Genomic DNA, 17,263 nt, shown 5'->3' on the forward strand with positions numbered 1-17,263 from the left:
TGTACATAGGGTTGCTATGAGTTGCAGGCGACTCAACGGCACATAACAACAACAACAAGTCCTCACACATTTTTAATTAGTAAACCTGAAAATAAGTATGCAAACATGTTTCATTTCCAGGTCACCTCGAGTTCTACTGTTGTCATCTTCTCCTTAAAACGACTTGGCCTTTCTCCAGGCAGCGTCCTAGGCCGCTGTGTACGTGAGCTGCTTCAGCAGGAGCCAGGATCCTCCCACAGGGCGGGCGACAGACCCTCCACAACCCTGGGTTCCTCCAAGTTCCTGCCCAGACCCCACGGGTACTAACACACTCACTCTGATCCTCATGCCACTTCGCGTTGATATGTTACTGTACTTACCACTGGCTAGGCACTGTCTCAGGTTCCCAAGTGTCTTCAGATACTCGGGCCCTAAGTACTCCTCATAGGTGGTTTGGTTCTGAAGGTTGGCCAAGCATTCGGTGTCGTCACTGAACAGCAGGTCATGGCCTGACGAGCTGAACAGCTGGAACATCGCATATTCAAACCCATCTCTTCCAAAGAGCTCCTGAGTGGGACAGAAACGCAGACAGTGAGTGACTGATCGGAGGCACCAGGAACCTCAGGGGCGTGTGTTCTATGCTCGAAGACTGAAATCCACTAGCCTCCTGGGGATGTGGGACAGACACAGGCACTGGTTAGGAGGCACTGTGACAAAATGGCAAAAAGCATAGTTTTGTTTTGTTCTGTTTTTTCAGCGAGATTGATTCATTTTAATAAGTTGGCTCACATGATTGTAGGTGCATGGTAAGCACGAGATCTTAGAAGAGGTGACATGCTCGAGATATCTTAAGTCTCAAACTCACAGGCCAGGCTACAGGAAGAGTGAAGGGAAAAGGTATAGTGTTAAGAGCTCAACTCTCTGGATTGTGTGACTTTGGGGAATTCTTTACTGGACTCAATGAGTGATCACACTCATTTGTAAATGGAATTAATAAAGTCATTGATGATGTGTGTAAACTCAACCTAACACACAACCCTTCAGCGCTAGAGTTGATTCTACAGGATAATCGACTAGAGAGCTGCAGGCTACAGTAGAACTGCCCCATGGTCTCACCAAGGCTGGAAATCTTTATGGGGGGAAATGGCATCATCATTGCGGGTGGATTCGAACAGCTGACCTTCCAGTTAGCAGCGCAATGTTTAACCAACTAAATCGTCAGGCTTTCTTGGCCATTGTTTTTGTTGGGTGCTGTCGAATTGAGTATCACCCACAGTGATTCTACTATAACAGACCTGAACCTGTCCTATCCCGTCCCATTCTCAGACTTCCTGACACACTCAAGCTATTGCCGGCACCGACTGCATCAAGCCGTCATTAGAATCCAGTTAGTCATTAGAAGGAGCTTCATTTTGCCACTATACGTCTACTTCTCTAATCACTGCAGAGTGTTTTCAACATTCCATATGACTTGTATGTTTTCCTAGTGCATAGAACACCCTGCATCCTAGCCTCTATGAATCTCTGGATATGCCCCAAATATTCAGCCATCTGTACCTCCTTCCTCATTTCTTTCTTTCTTTTTTTTTAAATACGTATCCTTTGTAAACAAAGTGGTAGCTCACCTGTACTTGGGACCTGCCCTTTCGAAAGTCCAAGACTTTTGACTTTGTCCATCTCTTACTTTGCCAGCAATCCCTAGGGCATCGTGGCTTACTCGTGATGCAGGAGCCACACATGCTGATACACAGATAACTGGTTTCAGCCCCTCTAAGAACAGAGCGTGAGAGAGCGTATTGAAAGAGGTTTTTTAATTTCTTCAGCATAATGCGATTTAGGAGACCTAAGGGAGCTCTGGTGGTGGCCTAGTGGCAAGAAGCTGCGCTGCAATTCTGAAGGCGCGGAGTTCAAATTCCTGAAGGCACATGGTTCGAATCCAGCAGCTGCTCCATGGGAGAAGGATAGGAGGGAATCTCCTTCAGTGTGATTAACTACATCTGAAAACTCACTGGAGGGTCAGCTGCGGGTTCCAACCTGATGGTACACAACAACAACGACAAACCCTAACCCTGATGCTAACTAACCTTAAAGCCTCCTCCTTCTCTTTTAAGGAAGAAGCGCTCTCCATTTTCCAGAAGCCTGGAACAACGCTTGGGCTCAGTAAACACATTCCAGTCCAGCCACAGAGCAGCCAATCGGCGATCGCCTTTTCATAATGTAGAGGCCCAGCCTAGAGTGTAGGATGCTGACAAGAGCAAAAGGGACCCTCTCAATGCCCCATGGAGTGACCGAGCAGCCCCAAGACGGAGCACACATCTGCTCAGAGGCCAAGTGAATCTCTGGGAGATACTTCACACAGAAATGTCTGAGACTTTCCCAGCCCTTTTATGTTGAACGTTCACATTTCTCCAGAGGAGCCCCGGCACATAAGGCCTAGTGACTCTCTCTGCTTCCACAAATCACCCACTAAAAACAGAATGGAAAGGGAGCTCTGGCGGCCTCATAGCAAGCACCTGTGCTGCAATCCTGAAGGCACGTAGTTCGAATCCACCAGACACTCTGCTGGAGAAGGAGAGGCAATCTCCTCCAGTGCCAGTCAGATCTGACTCAACGGTACACAACAAGAAAACAAACAGCTTTCTCCCTCCCCGGCCATTTTGTAAGCAGCTCTAGGTGGAGGGATGGCCGGCTGCAAAAAAGACGAAAAAGTCCCTGGAGTCGATCAACTCTAGGCTCCAACTTGTTAGGAAAATGGGAAATAGGTGCTGGGGTACAAGCAGACTCTGAAGATGACCAGGCAAGGAAAAGCCAAGTTGGTCATCCTCGCCCACAACTGCCCAGTTCTGAGGAAACCTGAAGTCAGGTACTATGCCTTATTGGTCAAAACTGGTGTCCAGCACTACGGTGGCAATAATATTGCACTGGGCACAGCATATGGAACATACTACAGAGTAAGCACACTGGCTATCATTGATCCAGGTGGTTCTAATATCATTAGAAGCATGCCAGAACAGACTGGCGAAAAAGAAATCATGTAATATTTTTCTACAATAAAATTGGCCACAGTTTGTTTTGAAATAAAAAGGGGGGGAATGGGGGGAAGAGAGAGAGGGGGAGAGGGGGAGACGGGGAGGGGCGGGGAGGGGGAGAGGGGGAAGAGAGAGAAAGAGAGAGAGAGAGAAGAAAGAAAGAAAGAAAGAAGGAAGGAAGGAAGGAAGGAAGAAAGAAAGAAAGACAAACCCAAAAAGGGAGCAGAGTTCTCAAACACACCATGCTCCAGAGGCATCTGGGTGGAGACTGGTTTGGATTGTGGTTTTTTAATCAGCATTACTGACCAGTCCCAGGTCAAAGAGCAGCCAGGCTTCCTCTTTAATCAGCGGCAGGGCTGGTGGAAGCCATCCTCACAGCCCCATGAGAAAGCTACAGAGGCCGGGTGGGAATGCCTGTGTACCTCCCCCAGGGAACTGAGAACTCATTTGTGGGGAGGGCAGCTGGAGGCCCCGGATGCCCGTACCTGTTGGTTGAGGAGAATTCTGCGCACGAATTCAGCCTTCCCCTTCCTCGAGAACACGGCGTGATTTGGGACTTTGGCCAGGTGGCAGCTCTGAGCCTCAGTCACAGGTCTCCGTGTGCCATCGAGGCACAGAAACTCAAAGTCTTCGTGTTTCAGATCCTTGGCCCATGGTGCAGGGTTCTTTCCTAGGAGAGGAGGAAGCTGGGTCAGCGAAAGTAGATGGCTTTGGTCAGGGGCCCCTCCCTGGGGGATGTGGCCAGCCAGCCGCCAGTGTTCAAGAGAGTCACAACAGACAGAGTCAAAAAACATCTAAAACTCAATGCAAAGTCATTGCCATGGAGTGGGGACCAACTCCTGCCTGGCTCTGCATTGAAAACTGCACAGAAGGAAATCACCCATCATCACTCTCTGGTGGAACTGCTAGGGGAACTTTCATAAGCTGATATGACAAGACACAGAATGAAGAGAAACGGCTGCAAATATCCATCAACAACTGGAACATGGGTGTATGAAGTATGAATCTAGGAGATTGGAAGTTGTGAAAACTGGAGTGGAATGCATAAAGATCAACATCCTAGGTATTAATGAACTGAGATGGACTGGTATTGGACATTTTTCATTTTTAATCAAACAATCACAGGTTCTATATGCTGGAAATGACTGAAAAAGAAGAGGGTAGCATTCAAAGGCAAAGAAAGGCATTTCAAAATCTAGCAAAAAATTCAATCCTGTGAGTGACAGGATACTTATTCACACATATGCAAAGAAATGCTAGTACAATTAATTATTCAACTGGTCACACCCACCACGAAAGCTGAAGATGAAGAAATTGAGTGTTTCTACCAACTTTTGCAGGGAGGATAAGGACATCATGCTTGGAAGGGTGGAGGGACAGTGCAAGATCCTGGAAGACCCTCAAAGAGATGGACTGACTCAGTGACTGGCGTAATGGGGGCAGATGTGTCAGAGACAATAAGGTTGGCTCAAAATAAAGCAGGGTTCAGAGCTGTTGTACACAGGGTCGCTATGAGTCACAAGCAACTCAATGGTACATAATAACAATGGCCGACTTTGCAGTCTGAAATGGATCAAACATACAATCAAGATGTGTGAATAATAACCGATGACTGGAATGCAAAAGTTGGAAATGAAGAAGGGCTGGTAGCTAGAAAATAAGGCCTTCATGACATAAACAAGGCTGGAGATTGAATGATAGAATTTTGTGCAATCAATTATTTATTAGTTGCAAATACTTAAAAAATATAAACACAACTATACACATGGACTTCATCTGATGGACCACAGAGGCATCAGACTGACACATACGTGGAGATGTTCCAGAAGCTTAGTTATCAGCAGTTCAAAACAAAGGCAGTGACTGACTAGGAAACAAACATCAACTAACTACTCGTTATTGCTGTTGTTTTTGTTATATGTTACCGAGTTGCTTGTGACTCCTAGTGACCCTGTGTACAACAGCCCTAAACTCTGCTCTGTCCTGTGCCAGTCACACTGTCTCTGACACTCCCATCCCAATTATGCAAGTTCAAATTAAAGGTGGAGAAAATGAAAACAAGTGCATAAGAACCAAAAACATGACCTTGAATGTATCCTGCCTGAATTTAAAAACCATCTTAAGAATAGATTTGAGGGGAGCTCTGGTGGCCTAGTGGGAAGAAGCTGCACTGCAATTCCAGAGGTGCACGGTTCGAATCCACCAGATGCTTTGCTGGAGAAGGAGGGACAATCTCCTCCCGTACCAGTCAGGTCTGATTTGATGGTACATGCACACAAAAGTATATAAAAAATGTTTTAAAAAAAAACCCAATAGATTTGATACACTGAAACTAACAACTGAAGAGCAGATGAGTTGTGGAATGACATCAAGGACATCACCCATGAAGAATACAAAAGATCACTAAAAAAGAGAAAAGAAATGGGGGAAATCTCCCTAAAATGGTTCCAAAGAGACTTAAACTAGCCTTGGAACAGTGAGATGGCAAAACAAGATATGCTGAGCAGAAAATGTCAAAGGGCAGCTTGAGAAGACAAAGCAGAGTACTATAACGAAATGTCTTGAGGAGCTTAAGTTAGAAAAGAGAAAGTGAAGAATACACTCAACATTTCTCTAGCTGAAAGGACTGAAAAACAAATTCAAGCCTCAGGTTGCAAGACTGAAGGACTGTATGGGCAAAATCTTGACTGGTGCAGGAAGTATCAAAAGAAGATGGAAGGAATGTACAGAGTCACTAGACCACGAAGAATAAGTTGATACTGACCCGTTTCAGGATGTAGCATATGATCAAAAACCAAATAGTACTCCATTGTGTGAATGCACCACAATTTCTCAATCGATTCGTTTGTGGTTGGACATTTGGGTTGTCCCACAAGGATAAATATTGTATAAAACTGTTATTGTAGAACGAGTATAAGGATCCAGGAAGGTGGGAGAGTCTGGAAGCAGAGGGATGTGGATGTGCAGGGGAAGGGGGGGTTAATCATTGGGTTGTACAATCTAATGGGTTGGGGGTGTGCAGGAAATTGAAAGAATTTGTTTGAATTTGTATTTGAGTTTTGTAAACAAATTAGTGTGGGGGGGATTTTTTAAAAATGGGGAAAAAACCCATAATGAATGAGAACAATTATATGAAACAATGTGAATGAAGGGTAGTGTGAACTATAATGGATTTGAAATTTGTATGCAAATCAATATGAAATTTTTTTTAAAAAAAGAATTCTTTTGCAGTAAAAAAACAAAACAAAACACGAAAAACCCAAACAGGACTGAAGGAAGAAGTCCAAGCTGCACTGCACTGAAGGCATAGGCAAAAAAAATAGGACCTCAGTAATTGATGGAATACCAATTTAGGAAACGGATGCACGCCTGGATGTGTTTACCAGTCTCTGCCAACTGACTGGAAGAGATCCATATTTATTCCCAGTCTCAATAAAAGTGATCCAACAGAGTGTGACATCCTTGAACAATATCATTACTATCACAAGCAAGTAAAATCTTGCTGACAATTATTCAAAAACATCTGGAACAATACATGGGCAGAGAATCATCAGAAATTCAAGCTGAAGGAGAGGTGTCACTGCTGATGTCAGATGGATCTTAGCTTAAAAGAAGAGATTATGAAATTGCTCCTGTAAATGTGATTTCTAGTTCAAAGAGTACCTCCAATTAAAAGTTTCATAGAAAACAATCCACTACAGGAGATCAAAGAGGCAGCTTTTTGCCCAGGGATTAAAGCTCAGAAGATGCAAAGGGGTTAATGGAAATGTCAAATAATTTATATCTAAACCAAGAGCATATAAGACTGGGTTTTGCCCCTATCCTCTCTCACACCACTGTTATCAAACATCTTTCTTTTGACTAAACTGGTAAGCCTTTTGCAACATGCCAAGCATCTTTCTATATGTCTTTGGTTTTGGTTGATTTCTCTTCATAGGAGAGTTTTAAATCATCGTTTGGTAAAATTGATCCTGCTCTTGGTTTTTTTGCTCTAAAAGTTTGGGTAGCCTGTTTGAAATACTTCTCCTTTACCTCCCTTTACTCTGGGAGGTAGAGAAGGCTAGGAGAAAGTGGAGTGGAGAGGAGGTTGAATTGGTCACAGGGCCTGAGTTTGCTAGTTCTTGCCCTGATGACCATGAACACAGAGTCCGTAAGCAAGCGGCCTCTGGTAGAACTCATCTCCCTCCACCAACCCCAGTGCGGTCTTACGTAGAACCTTGGGAGTGTACGTGGGTATAAGTTAGACCCCTCACTAGCTCACAGAAGTAACATATGTATGTAAAGGTAAATTATTACAAATTATCCACAATTCATGCCCCATGTGTCTGGCCACTAACACAGTCTTCCCGTTTTTTTGTGAGCTGAGAGAACTAGGCTATGACTTCTGTGTGGAAGCTGGGTTCAAGGGTAATGCAACAGCAGGCTCAACCTTCTAAGCCTGATCAGACGTGAGGTCTTTCTTCATCCCACCTCCTTAAAAAAAAAAAAGCTCTGGTGGCCTAGTAACAAGAAACTGCACCGCAATCCCAGAGGTACATAGTTCGAATCCATCAGATGCTCTGCTGGAGAAGAAGGGACAATCTCCTCCTGTACCAGTCAGATCTGATTTGACGGTACACACACACACACAAATAATAATAATAATAATAATAATAATAATAATAATAATAAATTTTTTTTTTAAAGTTAGCACTGGAAGCTTGACAGGATTCATAAAATTCTAGTTGCCCAAACAGGAGTGGGAGTTAAGGTTGGTGGTTTCCACCCGAGAGATACCCATTTTTCCACAGAAAGGAAGGAAGAACAATGCAGGCACCTACCGTCCGTGTTCTGCAGGACCGTGGAGTGCTTCAGGAAGGCCACATCTCCCTTCTCAACCAGGCATCTGCACAGCAAGGGTCAGAGAGGTAGTGAATGGTGGAGAGGGAAAGAAAGCCCTGAGGTTTCACAGCTGACCCAAGCCAGTTGGTGTATCTGACACTGACCCTTTCCCCACAAAAACAAAAACAAACAGACAAAAACAAACCCCACCCAACATCCAGGCCATTTCTGGGCATACAGGCTGGGAAGCAGAAGGTAATAAAACAAAGCTGCTGTTCCGTTTCTACTCTACATTGTTGCTATTAGTTTCCTTATTTTAAACACTGACTGTTTTCTCCACAGGAGGGCTTCATGTCCTTTTATTAACGGGGAAAATCAAGAGATGACTGTGGTTGCATCAAAACACAAAGCCAAAGATTAGCATCTGTGTGGTGGTTGTTATGCAACCTCAAAGCTGACCCTCCAGAAGGTTGTCAGAGGCAGTAAATCGCATGAGAGGAGATTGCCGGTCCTCCTGCAGAGCCGCTGATGGCTCCGTATGCCTTTAGGTTTGCAGAGCAGTTTCTTACCATTAGGCCACCAGAGCGCCCTTGTGCTTTTGAAGGAATCTTATCACACCTATGTTGTTGTTGTTGTTGTTATATGCCATTGAGTCGCTTGCAACTCACAGCGACCCTATGCACAACAGCCCTAAACTCTGCTCTGTCCTGTGCCAATCGCACCGTCTCCAATACAACCATCCTGATTACCCCAGTCAGTGAATCAATTCACCTCATAGGTGGCCTTCCCCTCCTGCGCTGTCCCTCCACCCCACCATGCATGATGTCCCTCTCCAAGGACCTGTCCCTCCTTGCAACATATCCAAAGTATGTTAGATGGAACCTTAGAATCCTTGCCTCGAAGGAGCAGCCCGGTTTGACCCTCTCCAGGATGAATCTGTTTGTTTTCCTAGCAGTCCATGGTACCCTCAATACTCTTCCCCAGCACCACAGCTCAAAGGCATCAATTCTTCTATCCTCCTTAGTCATTGTCCAACTCTCTGATGCATAACAAGTGATAGCAAAGACCATGGCCTGTATCAGACGCACCTTAGTCTCCAGAGAGACACCATTGCTCTCTAGTACTTTGGAGAGGTCACAACTACAGTCTGCTGTTAATTGTTCTAGTTGGCTTCCACTTTCATACCTGGCCCCCTCCCCACCACATTCACATCGTAAGCACATGGCAAGTGTTCCTTGGAGAGAAGACAGTGCCACTCTGTTCCTCTCCTGCCTTCTGGGGACAGAGGGTGACCAGAGGTCACCCTGCCTCCCACTCAGATGCAGCCTCCCAGGTGCTCTGCACACCATCCTTGCCTCTTCAGAAACTTTTCCGTCTCAGAAATCCACATTGCCTCAGACAATTGTAACCACATCTTCCTGTGACTACAATTCTCAGCCAGTGAACTCTACTCATCAACATTTATACATACACATATAAAAAAAATAAGAAACAGTAAATCCTGTCATGATCCTATACTGTCCCCAGTATCAGGCCTCATCACGGTAGGGACTCAGCACATGCCTGCAAAGAATGGTGGGCAGAAATCAATGATGATTCATTTTACAAAACACAATGTATGGGAAAGATCACATGAAATACAATGTGAATAGTTTCTCCTCTGTATTTCCTTTCAAGGAAGGAAGTCTACCCTTTTGACATGTAACTTTCTAAAAAATCTATCTTTATTACTTCTGCTTCCTTGTCTTTTCCATTTCTCTAAAAAAAAGTTTCAGCCTGTATTTTAATGCTCTGTGCACTAAAGTCTGTTCTCCCAAGAAACACTAAAATTATTGTGCACTGTGCTACCTTGGTATGTGGGCACTGTCCCCTCCTTTAACTATTTCTAATTATAAAGAAAAAAATTAAAAAATTCATAAAAAACAAAATACAATGTGGGTAAAGGAAATGTGTGAAACACAACACATATGAATTCATATTAATTTTGTATGCAAACCAATATAAAATAAACAAAAAATTTTAAAAAGGGGATCACCCTGAGTCAGATGTGATGGCAACTCATTAGTTATTATCATAAATTATAATAAATATTTTTTCATAAACAACAAAAGAGAATCATTCTCTTTGACCATCAGTACCCCTCGCTTTCTCTCCCTGACCTCACCAGTCCAGCTTCCAGGTCTGGCACACTAGGGCCGCCTGTTCTCGGGACACATTTTACATTATCTCTTAAGTTGGTTCGAAATGTTATCCTTGCCGTGGACTGACCTGTTGACTGTGCAGGTCTCTGCCTTGGAACACTATTTTATAACAGGTGTGGGGACAGGTAAGGCAAGAGATAAGCCAAGAGCGGGCGGAATCCTAGAAACTGAGAGAGAACACTTCTCTCAGAGGAGGAGAGATTAGCTATGTCGACGATGCTTGTTCATCAAGCAACACAAGGACTAAGAACTGAGTATGCAACGTGGAAGTCCCTGGTGATTGAAAAGTGTGGTTTCAGTAGTGGACCAAGAGTTGTTGTTGTTGTTGTTGCTGTTAAGTGCCGTTGAGTTGTAGGCAACTCATAGCAACCTTATGAACGAAAGACTTGAATACTTGTATAAGTTTCATTGTTTCTCCAAGTTCATAGGGTTTCTGGAGGCAAGCTACTACAGAAGTGGATGCCACTCCTGCTTCCAGGCTTGTTTTAATCGGGGAGCCCCACCAAAGACTGTCTACCATGGGACCAAGAGCGGGGAGGTATAATGAAAGTAGGCTGCTTAAGTACCAACAAAGAGGAGTTATGTTTTCTCTCCGTAATTTAAAAACAATAAAACCGATTCCATTGGTGAGGAAAAAGGCAGTGAGCATAACCTTGATTTGAGCTCCTGAGAGACTCAGAGAAACTGGAGTTATAGGAAAGAAAAATAGATGTATCTTTTCTTCAAAAGTTACAAGATAGAGTTAAAAGTGAATCAAGAATTCTTCTTCTGAAAATTACTATGAGAAGCTCCCTTATCCATGTATTCTTCTTGTGAATCAGCCAAGGCCAGTTCCTGGTATGCTATTGTCCTCTAAAAGACATTCCAAACATCCTCAAGCCTTAACCCTTGTCCTGTGAAGTACAGGGCAAATTAACAAACCAGGCAGGAACAAGAACAAAACCAAGTTAAAAATCCCTGAACAAGAGAGCTCTGGTGGCCTAGTGGTAAGGAGCTGCACTACAGTCCTGCAGGTGTGCAGTTTGAATCCATCAGATGGTTTGCTGGAGAAGGAGGGGCAATTTCCACCTGCACCAGTCAGTGATGGTACACATATAAAAAAGAAAAAAAGCCTCCCAAATTCTTGACTAAAAATTGAAGTAAGTGGCCTGTCTAAGCTGACATAGCTATTTAATTTTAAATCCAGATTTTATGACATCTCCATTAATATAATCTTTCTGTGCCATATTTTGCACTTGAGATTTTATTTAAGACTAAATAAAGTTAGATTTTTTTAAAAATGGGAAATTCTACTATATCTCACTATGTTCTCATGGGTTAAAATAGCTATGAATGTGAGATATAGACAGACCATGGCTTGGAGACTTCTACTAAGTCAAAGTCTAAAATTTTTAAAAAAAAAGCGAAACATTTTCCTATTTTATCTTTTTTAATCTATTTTTATTATTATTATAATTTTAATGAAAATTTACAGAGACTTTGGATTTCCATTCATTCATTGTTGCCCTTTTCTCCCCGCCCAACCCTCCCCTCGAGTTCACTCTTCTCTTTGAAAAGTAAAAGAAAAACTCTTTCATTGTTATACAGTCCCTCCCCCAGGTCCACTCCACTATGCAGCCTTCGTTCTGGACTCCTGTCCTGACAATAATACCTATTTTTAAAGTAAAAATAGCACTGAGTAAAAACCAATATGACAAGACAGAGCCTTAGATTCTTTTTTTTACTGTCTACCAGCGTGCTTGTTGGTCAGATTTGGGCCTGCATGCACATCCTTCTGCAGAAGAAAAATGTTTTGCAGAGATTTTTTTGTTGTTGTTCTGCTTCGTTTCTGCTGTGACACCAAAGCACGTTTGTAATAAAGTGAACAAGGATGTTCTGTTGTCTCTTGCCTCTTTAAGCAAGAAATTGGCAGCTGTTGAGGAGGAAAGTGAGACAGAGAGCTATTTTATTCATTTTCATGTGGGAAAAGGAGCAGTATATTTGTATTTTCATGGAAATGAGGTAGTGGTGAAATGCATAAGGAAAGGGGGAAGATTCCTGGGGCATTGCGCTTACACAGACTCAAGGGAATACAGTCTAGGTGGGTGCAGGGCTGATGTCAAACAGGCAGTTGTGGGCACAAGTCAGGCAGGTGGAGAGGTGTGATAGTGAGGGGTTAGGGAATGAATGTCGATAGCTTCAATTCTCCCAGGTTGTGTTGTAGGTGGGAAGGGGTGTCAGAGTTCAGAAGAGAAGAGAAATCATGCAATCGTCTTCTAGAAGAGGAGGAGTGAAAATGGCTTATGCAAGGATGGAAGTCACTATTTTAAAGGAGGCCAGTTAGCCTGAAAGTGTAGGTAAAGAGTTAGGTACTCAGATAATTCTGGGTCCTCTGTCTCAGTGTCGTAACAGCACCAAAATGAGACCATTGATCCCAATGCCAAAAAGTGCAAAGCAAAAAAAACCCTGTTTTTAGCATAGGTGTTAACGTTCAACATATATTGTTGTAGTTGTTGTAACTGAGTTACAGCTGACCCTTTAGAGGGGTTTCAGAGGCAGTAAATCACGTGAGAGGTGACTGTTCATCTTTCTCCCATGCAGCTGCTGGCTGATTCGAACCGCGCGCCTTTGTGTTGGCAGCACAGCTTCTTACCACTAAGACACAGGAGCTCCCTATTGTTGGAGTGGGATCTCTAAAAAGGCCATCTATCTGTGAACTACAGAAGGGACAAGACTTTAGAGGGGGCAGGGCAAAGCAATGGACAGTGGGTGTTTTCTAGAGCCTTCTAAGTCGGATTTAGGATTTGATGCTAGGCCAGCTGGCCTTACGTCTCACCCTCCTATCTTCTTATATCGTCCATACCACACACATAGGGATCCTCTTAAACCCTAATTCACCTAACATGACCCTATTCTTTCAATGTCATAATAAACAGAGAGACGATTGAAGTTGTCACTCTTCCTTGGACCCACAATCAACATCCTTGGTACTAGTTATTGTTGTTGTTGTTGTTGTTAAGTGCCATCGAGTTGCAGGCGACTCATAGCGACCCTATGAAGGAGAGTCCTCAACGCGTGGGTGCCTTTCATCCTCTCTCCAGGTTCATAGGGTTTCCGGGGGCAAGCTATTACGGAAGTGGATGCCACTTCTCCTTCCAAGCTTGTTTTAATAGGGGAGCTCCCCCTACTCTCTGTCCGCATTGGGTAACCGACCATTAACACATTTGACACATCAGTGTCACAGTGTTCAGCCTCACAGCAACCACAAGTGACCGCTGTATGGCAAGTGGACACACCAAGGCTATACGACCTAGAGGAAAGTCTGAACAAAAACAATGAAAGACAGGCCCAAGGGCCGCGGATTAAAAGTCACCCCCCTTTGGCTTGGTAGCATCATTTTCTGTCCATTGGGCTAGCTCATCTCTGTCTGTTGATATTATTGTTGTTAAGTGCTGTGGAGTCGCAGGCAACTCATAGTGACCCTATGAAGGAGAGTCCTTGACACTTGAGTGCCTTTCATCCTCTCTCCAGGTTCATAGGGTTTCCGGAGGCAAGCGATTATGGAAGTGGATGCCACTCCTCCTTCCACGCTTGTTTTCATTGGGGAGCTCCACCCCACTCTGTCAGCACTGGGTAACCAGCCATTAACACATTTGACATATCAGTGTCACAGTGTTCAGCCTCACAGCAACCACAAGTTACCGCTGTACAGCAACTTGTACACCTTGGTACTAGTAGTCAAGAAATAAAAAGATGTAGGGAGCTCTGGTGGTCTAGTGGCAAGAAGCTGCACTGCAAATCTGAGGGCACTCGGTTTGAATCCACCAGATGCTTTGCTGGAGAAGGAGCAAGCAATCTCTTCTTGTACCAGTTGAATCTGATTTGACTGTACATGGACACAAAAATAATAATAAAATTAAAAAAGAAAAAAAGAAATCAAAAGGCGTGGTACTTAAGGAAAAAATCTGCTCTTAAGGACCCTCCAAACCTCTAAAGAGCAAGGATGTCCATTCAAAGAGTAAGGTGCACCTGATCCAAGTGATGGCCTTTTGGGGTTTGTTTGTTTAATTGTGATTTTCGTGAAAGTTACAGGAAGGATAGGATTTCATTCATCGGCATACCTTATCTTCCCTCTCCTTTCCCCAAATTCACTTTGTAATGTATATCTTGTTACAGATTGTTCCGGACTGTCAAATGTCATACACACAATGTCTAGAAAACGGGAAGCTGGTCAGTGTGTAAGGACAACAGAAGAAGAATCGATGTCTTTGAGCTGTGGCTTTAGAGAGGAGAACTAAATATCCCCTGCACTGCCAAGAAAACAAACAAGTCTGTCTTGGAGCACGTGCTCCCTGGAGTCAAGGACAGCAAAGGTTCATCTCACACACTCTGGACATGTTGCTAAGCAAGGCTAGTCCTTGGAGAAGGGCATCATACTTGGAAAGGTAAGGGAATCAGCGAAAGAGAGGAAGGTCCTCAACAAGATTGCAGTTGACTGCAGCCGGGGCTGGAGTGCTCCAGAGATGATGACGATGGCACGGGATAGGACCGGGTTCGGATCTGTTCTTTGTAGAGTCACGAGGCGTTGTACTTGACTTCACTGCACCTAACAACAACAACAATTGCTTCAAAGCGTCCAGTGCCCGAGACCTTTAGAGTAAAATCCGCCTCTTCAGCCAGACCAACAGAGCCGCTTCCTCTGCCCCAGGCCCCTCCTCACTGACGCCATCGCGCTCCACCACCCGGACCTTCTTTCCACGTCTCAAGCACAGCATGTGTTTTGTTGCCTCTTTGCCTTTATTCTTACTGCTCCGTCAAGAAGCCTCTCCTGCCCACCTTTGCTAAAATCATCCTCTACCCCAGTCACTCCCACATCACCCCATTTGGGCCCTCTCTGACCCTTATGACCGTTGGGAGGTGTCTGACTCTTTCTTTCTGTGTTTGTCTTTCTCTCTCAGGGAGAACAGCAGACGTGTGTGTCTTTGCTGCTGTCACCCTCTGCTCAGAACAGTGCTAGCCACGTGCTATATGCCTAATAAATACATCTTGTCCAGATGGAGAAATTCATTCCTGATATAGGAGGTCTGATGAAGGACGTAGTTTTTAAATATTCCTCATCAGTCAGAAAAATCTCTCTTCTTTTCTGGCATTACACTGGGACAGTCTGCAGTTAGGGACCTCTCCAAATTATTGAAGAGTAATAATGTCAGTTTGAGGACTAAGGTGCATCTGATTGAGGCCACAGTCTTTCTGGTCATTTGCCATGCACCGGAGAGCTGGTCAGTGAATAAGGATGACAGAAGAATTGCTGCCTTTGAGCTGTGGTGTTGGAGAAGAGTACTGAACATCCCATGGTCGGCCAAGAGAATGAACAGATATGTCTTGGAGAGGGTGCAGTTGGAGTGCTCTTTGGAGGCAAGAATGATGAAGCTTTGCCTCACTTGTTTTGGGCATTCTAGTAGGAGGTGCTTTAGTTTGCTTGGCTCCACAGTCAACACTCTTGGCACCAGCAGCCAGGAAATTAAAAGGCGCATTGCAATGGGAAAGTCTGCTGTTAGGGACCTCTCCAAAGTACTGAAGAGCAGTGGTGTCTCTCTGTACCCTAAGGTGGGTCTGATACAGGCCATGGTCTTCACAATCACTTGTTATGCATCAGAGAGTTGGACAATGACCAAGGAGGATAGAAGGAAAATTGATGCCTTTGAGCTGTGGTGCTGGAGAAGAGTATTGAGAATACCATGAACTGCTAGGAAAACAAACAGATTCGTCCTGGAAAGGGTTAAACAGGGTGGCTCCTTGGAGGCAAGGATTCTGGGGCTTCATCTGACATACTTTGGACATGTTGTGAGGAGAGACATGTTGGAGAAGGACATCATGCTTGGGAGGGAGGAGGGGCAGCGCAGGAGGGGAAGGCCCTCTATGAGGTGGATTGATTCAGTGACTGGGGTAATCGGGATGGGAGTGTCAGAGACAGTGCGATTGGCACAGGACAGAGCGGAGTTTAGGGCTGTTGTACATAGGGTCGCTGTGAGTCGCAAGCGACTCGACGGCACATAACAACAACAACAACAGTAGGAGGTGCTATTCCTTGGAGAGGGACATGATGCAGAGAAGGGTGGAGGGTCAGCGAAGGAGAGGAAGCCCCTCGACCAGGTGGACTGACTCGGTGACTGCCCCAATGGGCTTTAATGTGTCAGGAAGTGTGAGGATGGTGCAGGATAGGACAGGGTTCAGATGTGTTGTTCATAGGGTCGCTCTGAGCCGACTCAATTCGACAGCACCTAACAACAACATCAGCTAGATGGTGAGGGTGGCTGATAAGGTAAGGCAGGGTAAGATTCAGATCTGTTGTTCACTTGGTCGCTACAACTCTTGGTCAGCCCAACGGCACATACCAACAATAACAACAGTCAGGCAGCTGGAAGAAGCACACATCTGCTGTGCTTCCCTTGATTTTAAACTGAGGCTCAGAACAAATACTCAGCATGTCTGCAATTTGCACCAAAAAAGGAAGGCAGGCTAGATTTAGGATTGGAACACCACATCTATTATTATGCCACTTCTAAGTAGCTCACCTCTGATGCCTAAATCAGTAAGGTCCACAAGACAATTCTCTAGAGGGGCGCTGGGGCTGGACACCTTGGGACCACATTGGATTTTACCATCAGGTTTCTACAGCTTAGTTTCCTTCTTCTTGTTCCTCCTAACCTCAGCCTGCAAGCAATAAAGGTGAAAGGACACAAGCACTGGGCTGTGGCAGGGTAGAAGAGTGATGGGCAGTACCCTACAGAAACCAGAACTGTCACCAAGCAATATATGCACACTCATGTTTGTTGCTGCATTGTTCACAATAGCAAAGAGATGAAAGCAGCCCAAGTGCCCGTCAACAAACGAATGGATAGAGAAGCTGTGGTGTATCCACACAACGGAATATTATGGAACACTAAACAACAAGGATCTCATAAAATATTATACAAAGTGAGTGACCCTGGAGGACATGATGCTGAGTGAAACATCTCCATCACAAAAGGACAAATACTGCATCATGCCACTGTTATAAAACAGGACTGATGTGGGGGTTGGGGGAACACTAAGAAAAAAAGGAGGTAAATAATGAACATTTCATTGAAATAGATGAGGGAATCTACAACAATGAATGAATGGAAATCCAAAGCCTCTGTAAATTTTCACTGAAATTAATAACAAATTTAAATTTAAAAAAATAATTAAGTTAGAGTAAGGATGGCAATGGAA

General features: G+C 44.3%; 1 protein-coding gene across 1 annotated transcript in view; it reads right to left on the minus strand.

Annotated features, from left to right (window-relative positions):
• Positions 1-17,263, minus strand: part of LOC102852311 (inhibitor of carbonic anhydrase-like) — a 64,785-nt gene that overhangs the window by 4,597 nt on the left and 42,925 nt on the right. Inside the window, exons 15-17 of the mRNA XM_006883423.1 lie at positions 7,829-7,893; positions 3,494-3,678; positions 360-546 (exon numbers count right to left, since the gene is read on the minus strand). Of these exons, the coding sequence (XP_006883485.1) occupies positions 360-546; positions 3,494-3,678; positions 7,829-7,893 (437 nt within the window). The remainder of the gene's footprint in view (positions 1-359; positions 547-3,493; positions 3,679-7,828; positions 7,894-17,263) is intronic.

This window comes from Elephantulus edwardii, unplaced genomic scaffold (genome assembly GCF_000299155.1).
Source record: "Elephantulus edwardii isolate Elephantulus edwardi_28Jun2011 unplaced genomic scaffold, EleEdw1.0 scaffold00027, whole genome shotgun sequence".
Taxonomy (NCBI): Eukaryota; Metazoa; Chordata; class Mammalia; order Macroscelidea; family Macroscelididae; genus Elephantulus; species Elephantulus edwardii.